This window comes from Harmonia axyridis, chromosome 5, assembly GCF_914767665.1.
Source record: "Harmonia axyridis chromosome 5, icHarAxyr1.1, whole genome shotgun sequence".
Lineage (NCBI taxonomy): Eukaryota > Metazoa > Arthropoda > Insecta > Coleoptera > Coccinellidae > Harmonia > Harmonia axyridis.
Window position 1 is genome coordinate 4958320 of NC_059505.1, and position 19534 is coordinate 4977853.

At 37.5% G+C, this 19534-nt stretch overlaps 1 protein-coding gene across 4 annotated transcripts in view; it reads left to right on the forward strand.

Annotated features, from left to right (window-relative positions):
* The window catches only part of LOC123679831 (serine-rich adhesin for platelets), a 56278-nt gene that overhangs the window by 34422 nt on the left and 2322 nt on the right, over positions 1 to 19534 (forward strand). The window contains exons 3-8 of one of the 4 annotated variants that reach the window (XM_045617346.1): positions 9078 to 9122; positions 9240 to 9449; positions 9531 to 9794; positions 10180 to 13155; positions 13219 to 16801; positions 17102 to 19360. In XM_045617346.1, the coding sequence (XP_045473302.1) occupies positions 9078 to 9122; positions 9240 to 9449; positions 9531 to 9794; positions 10180 to 13155; positions 13219 to 16801; positions 17102 to 19360 (9337 nt within the window). Of the gene's footprint in view, positions 1 to 9077; positions 9123 to 9239; positions 9450 to 9530; positions 9795 to 10179; positions 13156 to 13218; positions 19361 to 19534 lie in introns of all 4 variants that reach the window. The other 3 variants (XM_045617347.1, XM_045617344.1, XM_045617345.1) reach the window with 3 other exon arrangements.

Consider the following 19534-nt stretch of genomic DNA (forward strand, 5'->3'; position numbering starts at 1 on the left):
TTAACTCAGAGATATGTACTGTTTTCTGATAGAATATACAGCGATAGCAATCTCAACATGTAGTCAAAGATCTTCTCTCTTACTCTTCTGTGAAATGAATATATAATTCAACATTTAGATATGAAATAAAAATTTTAAATATTTCAATTTTTTGTATTGGTTGATGTTGACTTCAACTAATGAATGATTGCTTCAAATTATAAAGGTCAAACATTCTTCTGTCTATAGGACAATTAAGTTATTCAATGTATTAACCGTTTGCTCAATTTATACAGTTTTTAATAATGTATTTTTCTTCTGGTGAGTTTTGGTGTTTTGTCTATTGGAAGATTATTTCTAGGCAAAAAAGTATATAGCGAACAAATATATCAGATAATGATGGTTTTGGCACAATGATAATTTTGATATTCCGTTAATAAAATAAGAATAAGAAGTCCTATGATGAATTAAGTAAGTAATGGAGACAGCTCACTCTTGTTATCAACTTTTTTATACATTTCGGAAAATTTACTTCACAACAATGAGATTACTATTGTATACATAGTATTTCATTTTCCTATTCGAAGTTTAGTTAACAAGACTGAAGAGGAGTCCTAGACTGTCATGATATAAAATTTGATTATCAAACTCAAGCAGCTCTGACAAATTACACCTTTTGTTATGTTACGTTAAAATATATGTACTCTATGCGATCACAGAACATAATCGATCACTCTTCTTCTTATAAATTCGAGTAGGTGGCGTCCAACAAAAAACCAAAACACCCACTATACGTTTCTAGATTTTGAAACTTCTAATCTCCAGATAACCATAAAGATACAAACAAAACATCGTTCTGAATCTCAAAACGTATTAAATTTCAAACGTGTAAGTGGCGTTGACTCGGCCATCAAGATTTGAAGATCGCAGCACTAGCAGCGGCATTAGACGTTGCATTTTCACGGCCTACTCCGTTCCTCGGTTGACTATCCGGTAAATCGTCATCAAACACCTACTTAGCGTTGTCCAGGAAGTAAAACAAACAGAAACAACCGGTCACAGTAAAAATCAGCCATCGTTTTGTTCCTTTTGAATTTTAATTTATGCGCAGTCAGGTCCAGTAGTACTTTAAAATGTAGAACTGTGTCGGCCGTTCTGTTGCAAATAGTTTTTTAGGTTAGCATTATGTGATATTACAGCCGGTATGTGTGTGTGTGTGAGAATTGGCATAATATTTATGTCCGATGTCAGCATGTAATACGACAGATGTAGTGTCGCGCTTGTAGCATGAATAACAATTAAATTGATAGCGTCCACAGGGAATTTCAATGCGATCGTATGGAATTGTGTCCACGGTATGTTGAAGAATTGCAACCATTCATGAAAGATGAAGAATGGTTCGAGTACCTATCAATAGGTCATTATTTCTTCGGTGACTATTGATTGGGATGTGATTTGAATGTAGAGAGAAGGAATTTGGTTGGAGAGATTCGTAGTATTTTCATTCTGTGAATGTTTTAACTGAAACACATTCCTTGAAGAGGAATTGTTGACTCTAATAATTAAATTTGAAATTCTTTATTCTGGAATCTGTTGCTTTCACCCCACGAGCTATAACTTATTTGCATTACATTTTAAATATGATTTCTGGCATATGACCGCCACGGCTGGCTCGGATGTAGTCCAATCTGGACGTCCAATTTTCGATGACTTTTTTCACCATTTGTGGCCGTAAATCGGTAATAACACGGCGAATGTTGTCTTCCAAATGGTCAAGGGTTTGTGGCTTATCCGCATAGACCAATTACTTCACATAGCCCCACAGAAAGTAAGCTAGCGGTGTTAAAACACAAGATCTTGGAGGCCAATTCACAGGTCCAAAACGTGAAATTAGGCGGTCACCAAACGTGTCTTTCAATAAATAGATTGTAGCACGAGCTGTGTGACATGTTGCGCCGTCTTGTTGGAATCACAGCTCCTGGACATCATGGTTATTCAATTCAGGAATGAAAAAGTAAGTAATCATGGATCTATACCGATCACCATTGACAGTAACGTTTTGTCCATCATCGTTTTTGAAGAAGTACGGACCAATGATTCCACCAGCCCATAAAGCGCACCAAACAGTCAGTTTTTCTGGATGTAACGGTGTTTCGACATACACTTGAGGATTAGCTTCACTCCAAATGCGGCAGTTTTGTTTTTTGACTTAGGCATTCAACCAGAAGTGCGCTTCATCGCTAAACAAAATAAAATGGACGTAGTGCGCGATACGTATTCCGCACAGAACCATTATTTTCGAAATGTAATTGCACTATTTGCAAGCATTGTTCAGGCGTGAGTCTATTCATGATGAATTGCCAAACCAAACTGAGAATAAATCACTTGACAGCTGTTAAATCGGTCGCCATCTTGAACAGTAATGCCAACTTAAAGTTATATACCTCGAAAAAAAACATCCGTCAGATTTCTTCTTATTATTGACAACTCTTCGGATTTGGAATATTTTCCGCAAAAAAACAATTTTCATCAAATAATTCGCAGTGCGCTATATACATACTCATATAATCATCTGAACCCATCATGTCAGGGTTTGTTAGATCAACCAGTATATTTTATGATGGCATAACCTCCGCTCGTATCATCGCAACCAAATAGATACAATCCATAGGCGACGTAGTCTTAACAGCATTAACATTGGACTTGTGGGGAATGACTTTCACCTTGCTGAACTTACTGTCCACCAGCAATGAGACTTCGCGGCCAAGTAGGCGTGGGATCCCAATCGTCTTTGGAGGTCAACATTGCTAGTAAAACTATACAGACATTCAACCTGTCTTAATAGTTCAAATTTGCATTTATCGTTATGCATCTCGTGATTGACTGCAGGTTCAGGTCTCAATCCGCTCTGGGTGACCCAGACATTGAACTTATTGGTCATAGACACGTGGTCCGTTCGCATTATCATATTCAATTTGAGGAGATAGGATCTCCTATCGTTATTCTACTCGTCGACTGAATCTATTCTAGATATATGTTCAGTTCGTACGGTATAAAATTGACTAATTTGTAATAAAATATTGATGAGACAAGGTTTGACCATTACATGATTTATAAATTCAAAAGTATTGGAGCTATCTATATGGTATTTAGTACAATCAGGGCCTTACATGATCGAAGTTTTATGTTTCTGTGTAGTCAATTGTTAAAGTTATGGATTTTTCGAAATTTCATTCCTTGATTTTTTGTTTTGAAAATTTATTTATTGAAGAGTACAATGATTGACTGAGTTTTCGACCTAAAAAGGTTACTAGGCTGAGGAACACTGGAGCATGGCATATTTGAAGGATGATTCAGTTAAATATGCATATCAAATTTTTGAAACAGACTATGAGAAGACGTCATTTTTTTTTGATAACTAAGATCTATATTTTGAATGAAAAAACATTTTGGATTCATCTAAAATTCAGATAGAGTCATAATCAAACGGCTTAATTAATTGGCCATACAGGACGAAACAGTAATAATTCTTTACATCTACGTTATTATCTCAAAAAAATCACCTCCATCTAAGGTTTTCGTTGGATCAGCATGTAATCACACACTGTGGTATCTGTTTTTTACCTGATTGATATTCTTCAACTTTATAATCATATGTTAACCCTGTATAATTTATAACACCTCTTGGATTGATTATTTTTTTTCAAATCCATTTATTCGAGGTTACTGCGATGCCAATTTTCATGAGAGAATTCTTGCTGCCGTTTTTTACCGATCTGAGCAGCTGTTCAAGAAGGATGATCGATGCTCTTTGCAAGAGCATAACACTTTGACCTATAGAATAAGCTAACATACTACGACTTTTGCAAATTCGTATTTTGTGTCAGTTGCTACCCTATTAGGCCAATTGAAAAGTCCTCGGTCTGATGCACAGTTGGCAGTGCTAGTATTAAATCCATATGATTTTTAGTTAGTACCAACCTTCAAACGATACGTGTCAAAATTTGACAGCAGTCCTACCATTAGTATGTGAGATATTGCGTTGTGAGTGTAGCTACTTTTGTTATTTGAAAGCAGATGCAAAACAAAGAATTTCGTGTGCTAATAAAATATGGCTTTTTAAAGGAAAAATATACAGTTGAAGCAAAATCTTGGCTTGATGAAGAGTTTCCGGGGTCTGCACCAGGAAAATCAACCATCATTGATTGGTATGCTTAGTTTAAACGTGGTGAAATGAGGACCGAAGACGGCGAACGCAGAGGAGGCTGTCACCGACGAAAAAATCAAAAAAGTTCACAATATAATTTTTAATAACCGTAAAGTGAAGTTGATCGAGATAGCAGACTTTGTAAAGATATCATCTGAACATGTATATCATATCATTCACTAATATTTGTACATGAGAAAGCTGTGTGCAAAATTGGTGCCGCGCGAGCTTACAATCGATCAAAAGCAACAACGTGTTAATGATTCTGATCAGTGTATGAAGCTGTTTAAGTGAAATAAACCCGAATGTTTGCGTCCATATGTGACAATGGATGAAACATGGCTCCATCATTTCACTCCGGAGTCCAATTGACAGTCAGCTGAGTGGACTGCACACGATGAACTGAATCCAAAGCTAGGAAAACACAACAGTCAACTGGCAAGGTTATGACATCACTATTTTGGGATTTGCAAGGTATAATATTCATTGATTACGTCCAAAAGGGCAAGACCATCAACAGCGATTTTTATATAGCGTTATTGGATCCTTTAGAGGATGATATCGTTAAAAAACGGCCCCATTCGAAGAAACAAAGGTGCTGTTTCATCAAGACAATAAGCCGTATTACAAATGAAAACAATAGCAAAATTGCATGAATTGGGCTTCGAATTGCTTCTGCATCCACCGTATTCGACAGATCTGGCTGCCAGCGAATTTTTCCTGTTGTCAGACCTCAAACGAATGCTCCATGGAAAGAAATTTAGTGCCGAAGCTGAGGCCTATTTCGAAGCGAAAGACAAATCGTACTACAAAAATGGTATCGAAAAGTTGGAAGATCGCTATAATCGCTGTATCTCCCTCGAAGGCAACTATGTTGAATAATAAAATCGAATTTTGTCAAAAAAAAAGTGTTTTACTATGGTAGACCGGGGACTTTTCAATTGGCCTGTTAGACTCGGAAGCAAAGTTGATAGATCAATGAATATTTTGTGATTAATTGTCCAATTTCCGGTACTTTTTCAACCTGCCAGTATTATTGCATCAGAACTTTTAAGTCTAGTTTGAAAAACGTCCACTCCACTTCTAGATGTTGCGATCTCTACATCACCGAGTGTACAGTACGGTCTGTCTTGATGTCGTGAATTTAGCATCTTTTCCGAGTAGCCTTCTTGTTATCTCCTTTCGCATAAAGGTAACTGTAACCGTTTGCATAATCACGATCCCCATATACTCTGGCTGCAAGTTTATTTTTAAACCATTGATGGCCAGACTTGGAAACGGGAACTACTTCAACATGCTTTTCGCGACCGGCAAAAATGTAGTACAAATCTTGTGTCATATACTGTACATTTCTGGACTGGTTTCGTTATTTTTGTCGGAGTTGCTAGAGGTTAAAGGTTGATGTATGTGTTCGTGGCACGAGGAAGTCGACTGGTATAAGTCGTAGGAGAACATAACTGTCATGCGGTGGCACATCTGTCCAAGATAAGCTGATGCAAAGAAACAATAACCTCAGGATGCTCGTTAGTCTCTTTCCTGATTCAGATTAATAATTAAAACGATTATTAAGTGTTGCAGCAGGCGTTCTTGGTTATACGTAATTATAGTTGTTTCTTGGAAATATTTCAGAAATTGACTGCTTTAGGTGTTACAACCAAATAGTTGGTATGACCTTCAATTATTCAATTGAAGGTCATTTCTAATAGATGTTTCTTGAGATTCGCATATTTATGTGAATTTAGGGGATTGATGTTTTTCGAGTCAAATTTCATGAAGCTTCCCCGAATAGTTTAGAAGAGAACGGCCAAAACAATCTGCTAAAGTCAATTACACCAAAGAAATGCTTGCACATACTTAGTCATAGTCTAGACTGTCTAGAATCTAGTTAATTTGTGCTTACAAGAGCCTTTCACAGGAAAGTTTCGGTGTAGTTTTGATTTCTTCACAATTTCGTGACGGAACATTGCAAAAAATTTCATTTTTTGGCGATTTTTTGCATATTACTCGGAAAATATCATTTTCATGGATGACCTTGCTATACAAAAATGGGAATTTGTGTTCTCTCTCATAAAAATACGACGACGGTATTATTTCCCCAATATATTCATTGAAATCAATATAAAGAAATGAACTGAATTTCAAAAAGAGATTTTGAAAATGCTTTTTTCTAAACTGATGATGGCCTCATAGTATAAAACCCATCTGGATTGTATAAGAATAAGAAATTATTGAGTAGGAGATATTTCAATAATAACAAATTGAAGTTTTGATTGGAAAAAGTGGGTTTTTGCAGAAACAGATAAAATACGCCAAATTTCAACTTTCGTTTGGGCCAGAAAGGTTTATCGATCAGAAAACCTTGATGAAATAAATCTGAAGAGAATTTTATTTACTTTGTTTTGTATAGGGAGATCATTCCCGAAAAAAAAATATTATCCGAGTTATATGCAAAAAACCTTCAAAAAAATGGAATTTTTATCTTTCTTCTGCAATTTTTCCAAAGTTCCATGACAAAATTTTGGTAGCAAACGTCAGTTTCAGATTCAGCACCCCAACAAACATATAAAATCAAAGAAATCAAAACTACCCCAAAAAGAATACCAAAAGAATACCCTGTATTTTTCCTATTACAGTCTTTCAAAGGTCAGACTTATTTCATTAGACAATATTGGTTTAAATGTTCTGAGTATTCAATGACCCTTCTATGGAGAAAATGAATCTCATCAGACTCTAAAATGATTAGTACATTTTATTCTAGAAACTGTGAAATTCATAGCTAAATACTTAACGTTACTACTGACGTTATCGTTAGTTTGCCGATTCAATCATTCGTTTCTCATTACAATATGATAGATATGAATAATTCGAGTTTATAGCTTTTTTGCATATCTATCAACATGTTTTTTCAATTGGTGGATATTGTTCTCAAATGTTCATTCTATGATAATTTCAATGAATGGAAGAATATTTTCTCATACTGTCAAACAACCAATTCAGAAAAACGTATAGTATTCTTCAACTCAATCGGTGGAATTGAATCAGCTATTAGCGAACAAATGCGCAAAAATCTCCATACCTGAAGTCAATGATTTTCTGGAAGGTTTCAGTTTCCAATTTTTCGCGACTCCAAATCAAAGCTATATTTCGGCGAAACATAGAAAATCAAAGTTAACGTAGCTACCGGACTGTTACCTTCACATCCTTCATAGTGAAATTATCCGCTAAATAAACTTGACCATTTTTTTCTCAGTTTCGGTCGTTGAACTCCCCCTGAGAAATCCTTTTTCGTGATATGCAGCCAGGCGAAGCGATATTTTGACTGCGAATCGACAGCAACAACAATAGGGGTGTGAATTATAACGTACAATAAAATTTCCCACGTATAAAAACGTTCTCATGATTCGCGTTCGGGTATTTGACTCATAGTGATCAGGTGAACCCGACTCTTCTTCATTTTGTTTGTACATCGTATAAAAATTGTCGAATCCGGTAAAAAATCACCTCGCTAAATCAAGGTCAAGTTCATAGACTCAATTAACACGTATTATGAAAATAAGTATTAGTATATTAAAGCTCATAGAATAAATAACAAATTAATAATGAAATACTTAGGTAATCGAATAAAACTAATTGAAAATGAATAGATTAAAAAGATCCTGCTGATAAGAGTGAATGACAAGCAAATACATATATAGTCTGAAGTTGTCTCAGTGTAGTATTTAAGTCGTTTTATTTGGTTCATTTCAGAAGGCCAAAGCTGTTAAATCCTCATATTTTTTTTCGAATTATACTGGTTGAAAGTTAGTATCATTAAGATCTGATTTTCAGCGATTGCTATATGGAGACCAAAAGGACCAAATTAGAACTCCCCTCCATCAATAATTCTACAGAACATGCAAAATTGACGATATACCTACCTATTAGTTTTTGTGCCGACTTTGCCGATCAGGCGCCTTAACTCCTCACTTCTAGTGACCTTCCTTTTAATGAATTCAGATTTTGTGGCGCCTTCATTATACCATGACCTAGTTCAAGAACATCTGGAACCTACATCCGCCCTTTGAAAGAGTAACCCTCTGATCCCAGATGTTCAACATATCATCCAATTGATATATTAGCATTCTATCCTCAATAACGTCGTCTCACTGTAACTTTGCCGAAATAGTTGTTTGTTACTATATTTCCATCTTTCATCAAATTAATGATGAGGCCATATTTATGGAAGCGCTGGTCGGATTTCGCCCTGAAATTTTAAATTTCTAGTTTTTTTTCGATCGTGAACTATCATGTTCAAGAGTCAGACGGAAAGAATTAAGTTTGATCGCGCATTCAGCATGAGTGAAGCTGAAAATACCAGAAATATAGACATCGTTACGAATTGATAGAGCACTCTGTCAAAGAAATGAGTTCCCAAAAAGGTATCATTACCAAAAAACTTCCAAAAGAATTCACAAATGAAATTCAAGACAAACAAATATCATTGGAATTAAAAGGCAAATCGTCAAATAGGAACATAATAATAACATCAATATGTATATGTTATTGAAATCGGCTCCCGATTCGAACAATAAAACATGAGATATTATATTTTTATTGTCTACTCGGTTGCAAGTTGAAAAAATAATTAAACCCATTTTATTGCATTTTTAATACCCTGAAATAAAATCGTCCCAATGATTAATAGTTGCGAAATCTAAATATTCTGTTTTTTTACATTTGAGTTAGTTATATACTGACATAAACGACAAAATCAAGAATGTAAACTTCCCAATAATTTTAATTGTCCTTCCATGACCTCCATATAATCAAACCAGAAATGTAGACTAAGTAAATTCTCGTACTTTATTATTTGCTGTTAATGTGCTAATCTGAATCTTATTTATTGTTGCAGCTCCCTTATCTGAACTTGGTTCGGACAATCTCGGATACTACCCAGGTAAATATTGAAATTACACCATATTCTCTAATTCACACCCAACATTAATCTTCGAACGGAATATCAAACAACTCACCGATCTTCAAACAACAATAACGCAATTCATCTCTTTTACAGTTTCTGATAAGACAGGATGTTATTACAACTTCCAACACTACGATGAAGGAGACAGGATATTCACGAATGAGCCATGTTTGAACTGTACCTGCCACAACAAAATGCTCATGTGTTACTTGAGAGTTTGCCCGTTCGTGAAAGCTTACGGTGATAACTGCAGGGTAGAGAAGCGTGCCGATTTGTGCTGTCCAATCATTACATGCCCCGAAGGTAATTTGATAAAATTCACCCATCTCTGATGTCTTAAAAAACTTAATAATGGTAATAAGATGAGAAATATTAATTATGTAGTTCCAGTGCCTTTGATTCCGTCCAACGAAACACAAACCTCTGACGGCACTGCCATAGCTCGACCAGATGATTTTGGATGTACCATTGACGGCCTCTTCTATGCTGATGGTGTCAGAATACCTGGAGATCCAAACAAACCTTGCGAACTGTGCTACTGTATCAGGAACAAAACTGCGTGTGTTATGCAAGAATGTACACTGAAAATCCAAGGATGCACCCCTGTCTATCACAAGGATATTTGCTGCCCAATTCGCTACGACTGCGGTAAGTATTCTTGAAAAAATTGAGCAATTGAATTCATAGTAGGAAGTCAGATTCACTCAATTATGAAGACATCGAACTGAACTTGCCATTCAGAGTCTAGAGTCAATTTTGGATTATCCATAATCCAAATATCATTAGAGCTCCTGATTGGTTTGTTTCACAATAAAATGAAGTAGTGATCAACAATTTCCTTGGAATCTTCAGTGATCAATATCAAGCGCAACGTCCAGCATTCATCTTTTAATTTCATAGTTGATAACAAAGCTTCATCTGCCTTCAGTTGACTAGGAAGCAAATGAATAATATCGTGAGAAATTGAGAAAAACTGCATGAAATTGTTTCATCATCTAATAAAGCTTCCCTAATCGAATGCTTGCAATTGCAGATCGCCCAGCTTTGGAAGGACCATCAGACAACGAAGGCGGTTTGATTTTCACGACAACGACCAGCACGACTACCACAACGACAACCACAACAACCACTGAACCAACAACAACAACAGCAGCAACTTCCAATTGTTACTTCAATGACCAGATTTATTTGGACGGTGAAAAACTCCAGAAGGAAAAACCATGCGAATCGTGCTATTGTATGAAAGGTCACATTGTATGCGCCGTTCAAGAATGTGCCCCTACACCATTAGAAAAAATCAACTGTACGGCTCTGCCTCCCCTCGAAGGAGAATGTTGTCCTTCTCAATACGAATGTGAAAATATGTCAGGTGATCTTTCAACGACCGAACATTATGCAGTAACAGCTTCAGGAGTTACAGATATTTATGGCATTCCAATGGTTCCATTGGACACCACACTTCATTCTGAGGTCACAGCTAGCAGTGAATCAGAAGATATAAGTGGCGACTCTATCACTTCTTCACCCGAAGAATCAGGTCCTAGAGAGAGAACAACTCTTAGATCCAGTTCGGAAGAAGAATCAACTGAAAACTCTAGTGGAATAGAAGAAAGTTCATCTGAAGAGCCATCAAGCTCTTCTACTGAAGAGAAAATAACAATGTCTGAACACGGTGAAGATGCCCGACCAACTATTCCTTCAGAATCTCAGGTAACAACTGAACAACAAGAGGAAAGTGTGACAGAACAACATGACGTTATTGCTGAAGGAAGCAAACCGACTGAAAAAGAGACAGCCATCCCAACAACCACTGGAAAACCCATGGTAGAACAACCAGTGAATAACGATGACCATCAAGAAGGTCCTGCCTCAGATGACACCGCTGCTGAAGATGAAAAAGAGTCCGAAGAACAAACCACTCCTGAGAAAATCAATGAAGTTTCGAATGCAGAGGTAACAACTATAAGTCAAGTAACTGAAGAACACTCTTCAAATGAGAACCCAGAGAAATCCACTGAAATTCCAAGTTCTATTCACGATTCGAAAGAAAGTACTCCAAAAGAAGAAGAATTTGGACCATCCACCCCAAGTGAAGAAATCCAAACAGCAAAATCAGCTTCCGCAATTGGTGGACCGCCTAAAGAACAAGAGGTAGCTACTACACTGCTACCAAATGTTGAAGACATTTCAGAGGAAGTATCTGCGGAACAAACTACGAAAGCACAAATTCTGGAAACTGAAGATAATACTAATGACTCTCAAACTACAGAAAAATCTGAAGACAACCTCACAGAATCCCCACAAGTCCAGGAGAATGTTCCTATTTCAGAAAGTAAACCAGAAGAGAAGCCATCTTCAGTAACAGAAATGAACCCAATTACATCAGAAAATATCTCAACAGAAAATCACACCGACTCAGAATCTCAACAGACTGAAAGAACTACTGAATCGATTGAATCTGAAGAGAAAATAGTTACTACCGTTCCTACGATATCAGAGGAAATAACTCAAGGAGCACAAGAAGCGGAGGCTATACCAGAATCTACTGAGCACCAAGAAAAACCACAAGAGAATATTGGAAATGAGTCTTCTGGTTCTGAAAGTACTACGATGAAAGAAGAAAATGGAACTACAGAAAATGTTAAAGCATCTGAGGAAACTACGGTATCAGCTACTACTAAGGGAACGATTACTGAAAGTACTTCAGTGGATAATAAACAAGACAGCTCAGAAAGTGGTATAAGCACAGAGAAAATCGACGAAACTCCAGCTTCAACAGATGAACCAAAAATAGTAAATGAACAAACAACTGTTCCCGAATCTACTGAAGAATATTCGGGAGAATCTTCTTCAACTGAAGCTTCACATCCAACCGAAAAGTCAACTAATGAAGATGAGAATATCAGTTCAACCACTCTTGATAATAAGCAATCCGAAATATCAGGAACAACTGAAGGATCTTTGAACAATGTATCGGAAACAAAACCAGATGAAACTACCATCAAAGAAAAGGATGAGGTTTCTACTGAATACGCACATTCTGTTGAACATCAATCATCGACTTCCACTGAATCGGTCACAATCCAGACCTCAGATGAAACTACCAGTTATATCCAACCAGAATCGCATTCAACAGAATTGCATGGAGTTGAACCTGACATCAAGGCAACAGAAGCAACAACAGAATATCATGGATCATCAGAACAAGTCACTGAACAGAAGTTACAAGAAACAACTATCCTCAACTCATTGATTGAAAGTTCTAATGATGCTGGTTCTGAGATAACATCAGATAAAACGACAGAGAACAAGCTGCCAGAATCAACAGAAAAACACCATATTCCAGAAGTATTCACTGAAGATGATTCGGAAACAACTCTTTCTAGTGCTTCAGTTGAAAACTCTTCAGAGGAAAACGAAAACAAATACCAAACAAGTTCTGAAAGCTTGGAAATATATGATGCCAGCATAACTCCTGACTTTGAATCAACTGAAAAATACACACCAGATAAATCATCTACCGAAATTCCCTCTTCTAATACTTCTCCAAAATCAGAGGAAAAAACAACAGCAGGAGTATCGCAAGAAACTCTATCTGTAGATAGTCAAGAACAACCTGTTACAACCGAATCTAATCAAGGTGATTCCATAACAGAGAAATCAGTTTCGACGTCCACTGAATCCTCCCATTCTCAAGAACCAAAGATTCCATCTGCGTCAAATGAGAGTGGATCAGATGAAACTTTGACACCAACGACCGAATCTTCGGAAAGTCATCCAACTACCGAAGAACGTTTGGTGCCAGGAGAAGGAAGTTGCTTGGTTGATGGTGTAACCTACGAAAACAATGCTCACATTGATCCAATTAATCAATGTCAAGTTTCTTGCAAATGTATCAATTCCATCGTTAAATGCGAATCAGTTCAGTGTGATCCTCCTGCTGCTGATTTACAAAATTGTATGGCTGTCTATCCAGGACCTGAGAGTTGCTGCCCTATATACAATTGTGGTAAGTATACAGCTGTCTTCATAAAGGAACACACAATAAATATAACTATAATTTGATTTTCAGCCACACCTGGAGAGCAGTCTATGGAATCTGATAGTCAAAAGAAGGAACATGAAAATGAGAAGCCTACAATATCATCTGTTCCTGAAACATCAGAGTCTAGCGAAAAACCTGTAGATGCCAGTGAGGATAATACTGAACAGAATGAAGTAGAAATAGCAACAAAGGAAGTCCTTGTCTCTGAAAATGCATCAGAATCAACAGAAAAATATATACCAACAGCAACATCTGAACCCTCAAAGGAATATGAAAATCCATCTTCAACGAATGCAAGCGGTGAGGAACCAACTGGATCTGATGGAAAAGAAACTGAAAAACCGATTGACGAAATAACGAATGGGGTAACAAGTGAAAAAGAGAAAGAACCAGAGAACCAAAGTACGGAAAGTTATTCAAAACCAGAATTAAATTCATCTGAAGAAGTGACAATATATATTGGAGGAACTCCCACTACGGAAAGTTCAACATACACCAAACAAGAACATTCAAATGAGGACGTAGCAGTTACTGAGCCAGTATTACAAGAATCTGAAGAAGATAAGACAACAAGTAGAACAACAGCGATTGTTAATGAATCCACAGAACCAAGCGAATCAAATGAAAACATTCCTTCGAAAGAAAATGAATTACCAGAAAAAGAAACACCTTCAAAGGTAGACACTGGAAAAGAACAAGAAACACCATCATCATCTCAGGTTGCCATTACTGAAGGAGAAGTTAATGAAATCAGCACCAAGCCCAATATTGAAGTAATTCCTGAATCATATTCCACTGAGGAATCTTTGGAGGAACAAAAACCGATTGAGACAATGACTGAGAAAGTATCTCATTCCGAGAATATACCTGATAATCGAGACCAAACAACTATACAAGTAGAAGAGACTACAAGTCCTGTAGAAAAAGAAAAACCATTCACTTCCAGACCTGCTACTGAAGAACAAAACCAAGGAATCACTACTGAAAAATCACTCGAAGCTGAAATTACAACTCAGAAATTGGTTGATGCAACTTCCAGTGAATATTCTCCTTCTGGTGTTACTTCGACAGAAAAACAATTGACTGAAGAACAATCGCCCTTCACATCCCCCACTGTCGATGAGAAACAGGACACAACAGAAAAGGACTCCACAAAAGCAGCAAATGAACCATACACTAGTAGACCTTCGATTGAACCCTCTGCTACAACAGAATCTTCCGAAAAACCAGAAGCACCAATACATGATGATGTGAACAATGATTTCGAAGGAGAAGAAAATGTTGAATCTTCTAGTCCAACGCAACCACACGTTATTCCAGAAGTTTCAGAATCGTCCTCTTCCAGTCAATCTAACGAGAATACTGAAAGTCCAGTAACCGAAAAATTAATTCCAGGAGGAGAAAGTGAAGAAAGTAATAAACCAAGTGAGGAAGAAACAACTGAGCCAGAACATGTGACTGTACCAGATGATTCCAAGCCAGAAATGCCCGAAAATGATAACTTGGTAACTGAAGTACCCTCAATTGTTCAAGAGAGTCACGAAACTACTACACAACAAGTGAATAAACAACCAGAAACAACGATGTCCTCAGTAGAAAGTGAATCTAGTGACAATGTTCCAGAGCAAAATAATGAAGGAGATGAAAAGCCATCTTTCCATATGGATGCATCAAATGAAGCTGTTGGAGGAAGTTCGGAAGAATTAACGACGGTTAAGACATTTGTTACAGATAAACCAATAGTCGAAAGTCATGAAACCCCATTAGAAGCTAATGCACCTGTGGAGCATGATACTGTAACCAATAAAATACCTGAGGAAGTTTCTACAGAATCTTCAGTATCGGCAGAAAAAGAATCATCATCAATCGACTCGACTGAAGGAACTCACCAGGAAGAAATAACGAACCCCGAGACTGAAACTGACCAACAAAGCAAGCAAACCACCGAAAAATCTGCTGAATCGACAGAATCCTTGGCCGAGAAGAAAACGACTGTTGCTGCGGAGGCTTCTTCAACCGAAGGAACATCAGTAGAAGATATTCATGTCATGAGTTCAACTGAAAGTGAATCCTTGGAACCAGCTACTGTGAAAGCATCTGAAAGTGCTACAGAAACTGCTGAAATTTCTTCTGAACAAACGGAATCTGATGAAAAGCAAGTAACAACTCCAAAATCTCTTGAGATAACAGAGATACCAATTGAATCAGATCATCCTACCGAAACCTCTGAAACAACAGGTCCTGTCATTTCTGAGCATGAAACTGAGGACAAAATCGAATCAACAGAAAAATCCAATGTAGTGATAACTGAAGGACCACAAAGTACTAAAACTCATGATAGTTCAACAGAGAGTTATGAACAGACAAATACTGAATCTGTATCATTAGATAAAGAAGCTACACCGGCTACAACTCAAAAATCTGAAATAATTCATGATACTGATGTAACGAGTGAAGAAACAGGTCAGTCTTCTACAGAAGATATCAACAAACATTCAACGAGTGGACAAGAACATGAAACAACGGAAAAATCTCCAGTATCAACTGAGGAGAAGACGTCTTCGACTGAATCTGAAGAAGAAACCAATCAATTCTCAACAGAATCAATAAAGTTCGATCATGAAGACAAACAGACCACAACTCAAAAATCATTAGAATCGAATGAACCAACTGAAACCAGTGACTCGAATGATATCGAATCAAACTCTGTCAACAACGATGATCAATCAACCGAATTATCTAATCAAGATAATGAAGTCACCACTAGTAAGAACTCAAAAGAGGTAACTGAAACATCTGACTCAATCAAGGAAGTAACCACTAGCAAGATACCAATTGGGGTAGATGAAAGTACAAATATTGCAGATACGGAAACTTCTTCCCAACAATCCTCAAGCGAAACTTCGAAACAAGAATCTACTGAATCATCAGTTTACGATAAGGATGATCAATCTAAAACGACCGTTGTTACAGAAACATATGAAAAAGAAACTACTAACGCATCGGACGAACTTGTGAAATATTCTACTGAATTACCAAAACACGATTCATCGGAAGAAACAATAGATGATGTAGAAAAGACACAAACAACCGAAAAGTCCTTTGAATCCACTGAGTCATTTGACGAAAACAACAAAGTTGATTCGACAGGGTCAGACAAGCATGAATCAACAGAAATAGTATCAGAAAGTTCTTCAGCATCATCTGAATCTGGATCTGAAGAACAAGATGTAACAACAGCAAAATCCGATGATGCTGAACCAAGTGAATCTGGCTCTGTTGAACAAGAAGGAACTACACCAAAATCTGCTGATGCCAAACCAACTGAATCTGAATCTGGTTCTATTGAAGAACAAGCAACAACAGCAAAATCCGATGATGTTAAACCAACTGAACCTGAATCTATTGTCAAAGAAGTTACAACCGCAAAATCAGCTGATATTAAACCAACTGAATCTGAATCTGTTGGACAAGAAGTGTCAACAACAAAATCTGCTGATGCTAGACCAACTGAATCTGAATCAGTGGAACAAGAAGCGTCAACAGCTGAATCCACTGATACTAAATCAACTGAGTCTGAATCTGTTGAACAAGAAGTGACAACAGCAAAATCTGATGATGTTAAACCAACTGAATCTGAATCTGTTGAACAAGAAGCGACGACAGAAAAATCAGCTGATGCCAAACCAACTGAATCTGAATCTGTTGAACAAGATGCGACGACAGCAAAATCAGCTGATGCCAAACCTACTGAATCTGAATCTGTGGAACAAGAAGTAACAACAGCAAAATCAGCTGATGCCATACCAACAGAATCTGGATCTGTAGAACAAGATGTAACAACAGCAAAATCCGATGATGCTGAACCAAGTGAATCTGGCTCCGTTGAACAAGAAGGAACGACACCAAAATCTGCTGATGCCAAACCAACTGAATCTGAATCTGGTTCTATTGAAGAACAAGCAACAACAGCAAAATCCGATGATGTTAAACCAACTGAACCTGAATCTATTGAACAAGAAGCGACGACCGCAAAATCAGCTGATATTAAACCAACAGAATCTGAATCTGTGGAACAAGAAGTGACAACATCAAAATCAGCTGATGCTAAACCAATTGAACCTGAATCTTTTGAACACGAAGTGTCAACAGCAAAATCTTCTGATGCTAATCCAACTGAATCTGAACCTGTTGAACAAGAAGCGTCAACATCTAAATCTACTGATGCTAAACCAACTGAATCAGACTCTGTTGAACAAGAAGTGACAACAGCAAAATCTGCTGATACTCAACCAACTGAATCTGAATCTGGTTCTATCGAAGAACAAGCAACAACAGTAAAATCCGCTGATGTTAAACCAACTGAATCTGCATCTGTTGAACACGAAGCAACGACAACAAAATCAGCTGATGCCAAACCTACTGAATCTGAATCTGTTGAGCAAGAAGCGTCTACAGCCAAATCCACTGATGCTGAACCAACTGAATCTGTTGAAGAAGAAATGTCAACAGGAAAATCCACTCATGCTAAACCAACTGAATCTGAATCTGTTGGACAAGAAGCGACAACGCCAAAATCTGTTAATGCTGAGCCAACTGAAGAACAAAACAAGATTACAACCCAGAAACCATCTGAAGAAGTTCAACCGACTGAAGGAGATAACTCTGAACCCGCATCAAAGGTAACAACTGTACCTTCAGTAACCAATGAAGATGTTGCTGTCACCGAGAAAGATGAAACAGTTTCTTCTGATTCCTCCGCAGAAGAAGAGGAATCACATGAAGAAACTACTATTAAAGCGGAATCACCAGTGGAGATTCAAACAGAAGCTATCAAGACTGTAGAAAAAGAGACAGAAAAAACTGAATCACAGCAAACAACCTCATCACCAGAATCGGAAAGCTCTCCAGAGACAGTAGAAGAAGATAAACCTTCAACATCATTGCCAGTTCAACAGGAAGAAAAGGATGAGGTGTCTTCTTCGCCTGTTGTTCCAGAAGAAATAGTCACTAGCCCTAAGTCAGTTTATAGTGATTCCGAATCAACATCGGAAGAAGAGGCTGAAGAAGTATCCAGTGAGCCTTCTTCTATTACCGATCAGAAAGAGGTACATGCAACTGAATCAGTTTCATCAGAATCTACAACAGGCCTTCCGAAAGAAGAAACAACATCGAAATCTGGAGACGCCTCTAGCGAAACTACAGAAGAAGCTATTCGACCATCTTCTGAAACAGTAACCGATAAAATTGACCGAACAACTCAGTCGTCATTCAGTTCAACCATTGAATCTATCACCGATAATAAGATTGCAGATGAAATAAGCACTGAAAAATCACATGTTCTCTCGGCGGAGAAGAATGAAGGAGAAAAACCAATCGAAGAGGCCGCACCATCGACTGATTCTTCGGTAAACAAAGAATCTGACGAAAAGGTGACCACGCCACCACAATACAATGCAACACAAGAAACTGAAGTCACTAAACAATATCAAGAACCAAGCTCAACTGAAAAGATCGGCTCACAAGAACTTGATATTCTCCCTGATAACGAGAAAGAGTCTGACAAGGAATCAGAAAAAATACCTGAAACGACAACGACCTTCATAAAAAGGCCAATCGGAGATGAAATGACAACTTCCAAACAGTTCCTAGAAAAAGAAACTTATCGACCAACAACGCTCTCACAATTCATCCCTACAGTTGTTACTACCACCACAACTGCCGAGCCTGATAAACTGCCAAGTATTCCTGATTACTCAGAACCAGAATATGAAGACAACGGAGATGAGTTCGGTCCTGGAACTTGTCGTTATGGTGGAAAAGTCTACGTGTCTGCTCAGCAGATCCCAAGGGACGACCCCTGTGATTTCTGCTTCTGTTTCAGAAGTGATATAATTTGCTTGCAACAGAGCTGTCCACCACCGATCAGAAACTGCCACCAGGAACCGATCAGAGGATTCTGTTGTCCAAGATACGAATGTCCGGTCAATATGGCTGTATCGATGAATTTCACAACGACAACATCTACTACCACGACTACCCTTCCACCGCATTTCCTTTCTCACGCTTATAAAGGAAAAGCGAAGAAAACTGGGTGTTTGATCGACAATCGGGCTTACCAAGTGGGCGATTTCATTCCATCAGCATCAGGACCATGCCTTCAGTGCAAGTGAGTACCTTTACTTTATTATTCTGATGTACTACTACAGACTACTAACTAACAAAGAAACTGCAAAAACCAGGAGCTGTTTAAATTTTAATTTTTTTTTGGTAAAACATAGATAGTATAGCAAGGAGTAAATGGTTGAATTTGGAGAAAAAAATCGTGAAGGTTTTTTCATGT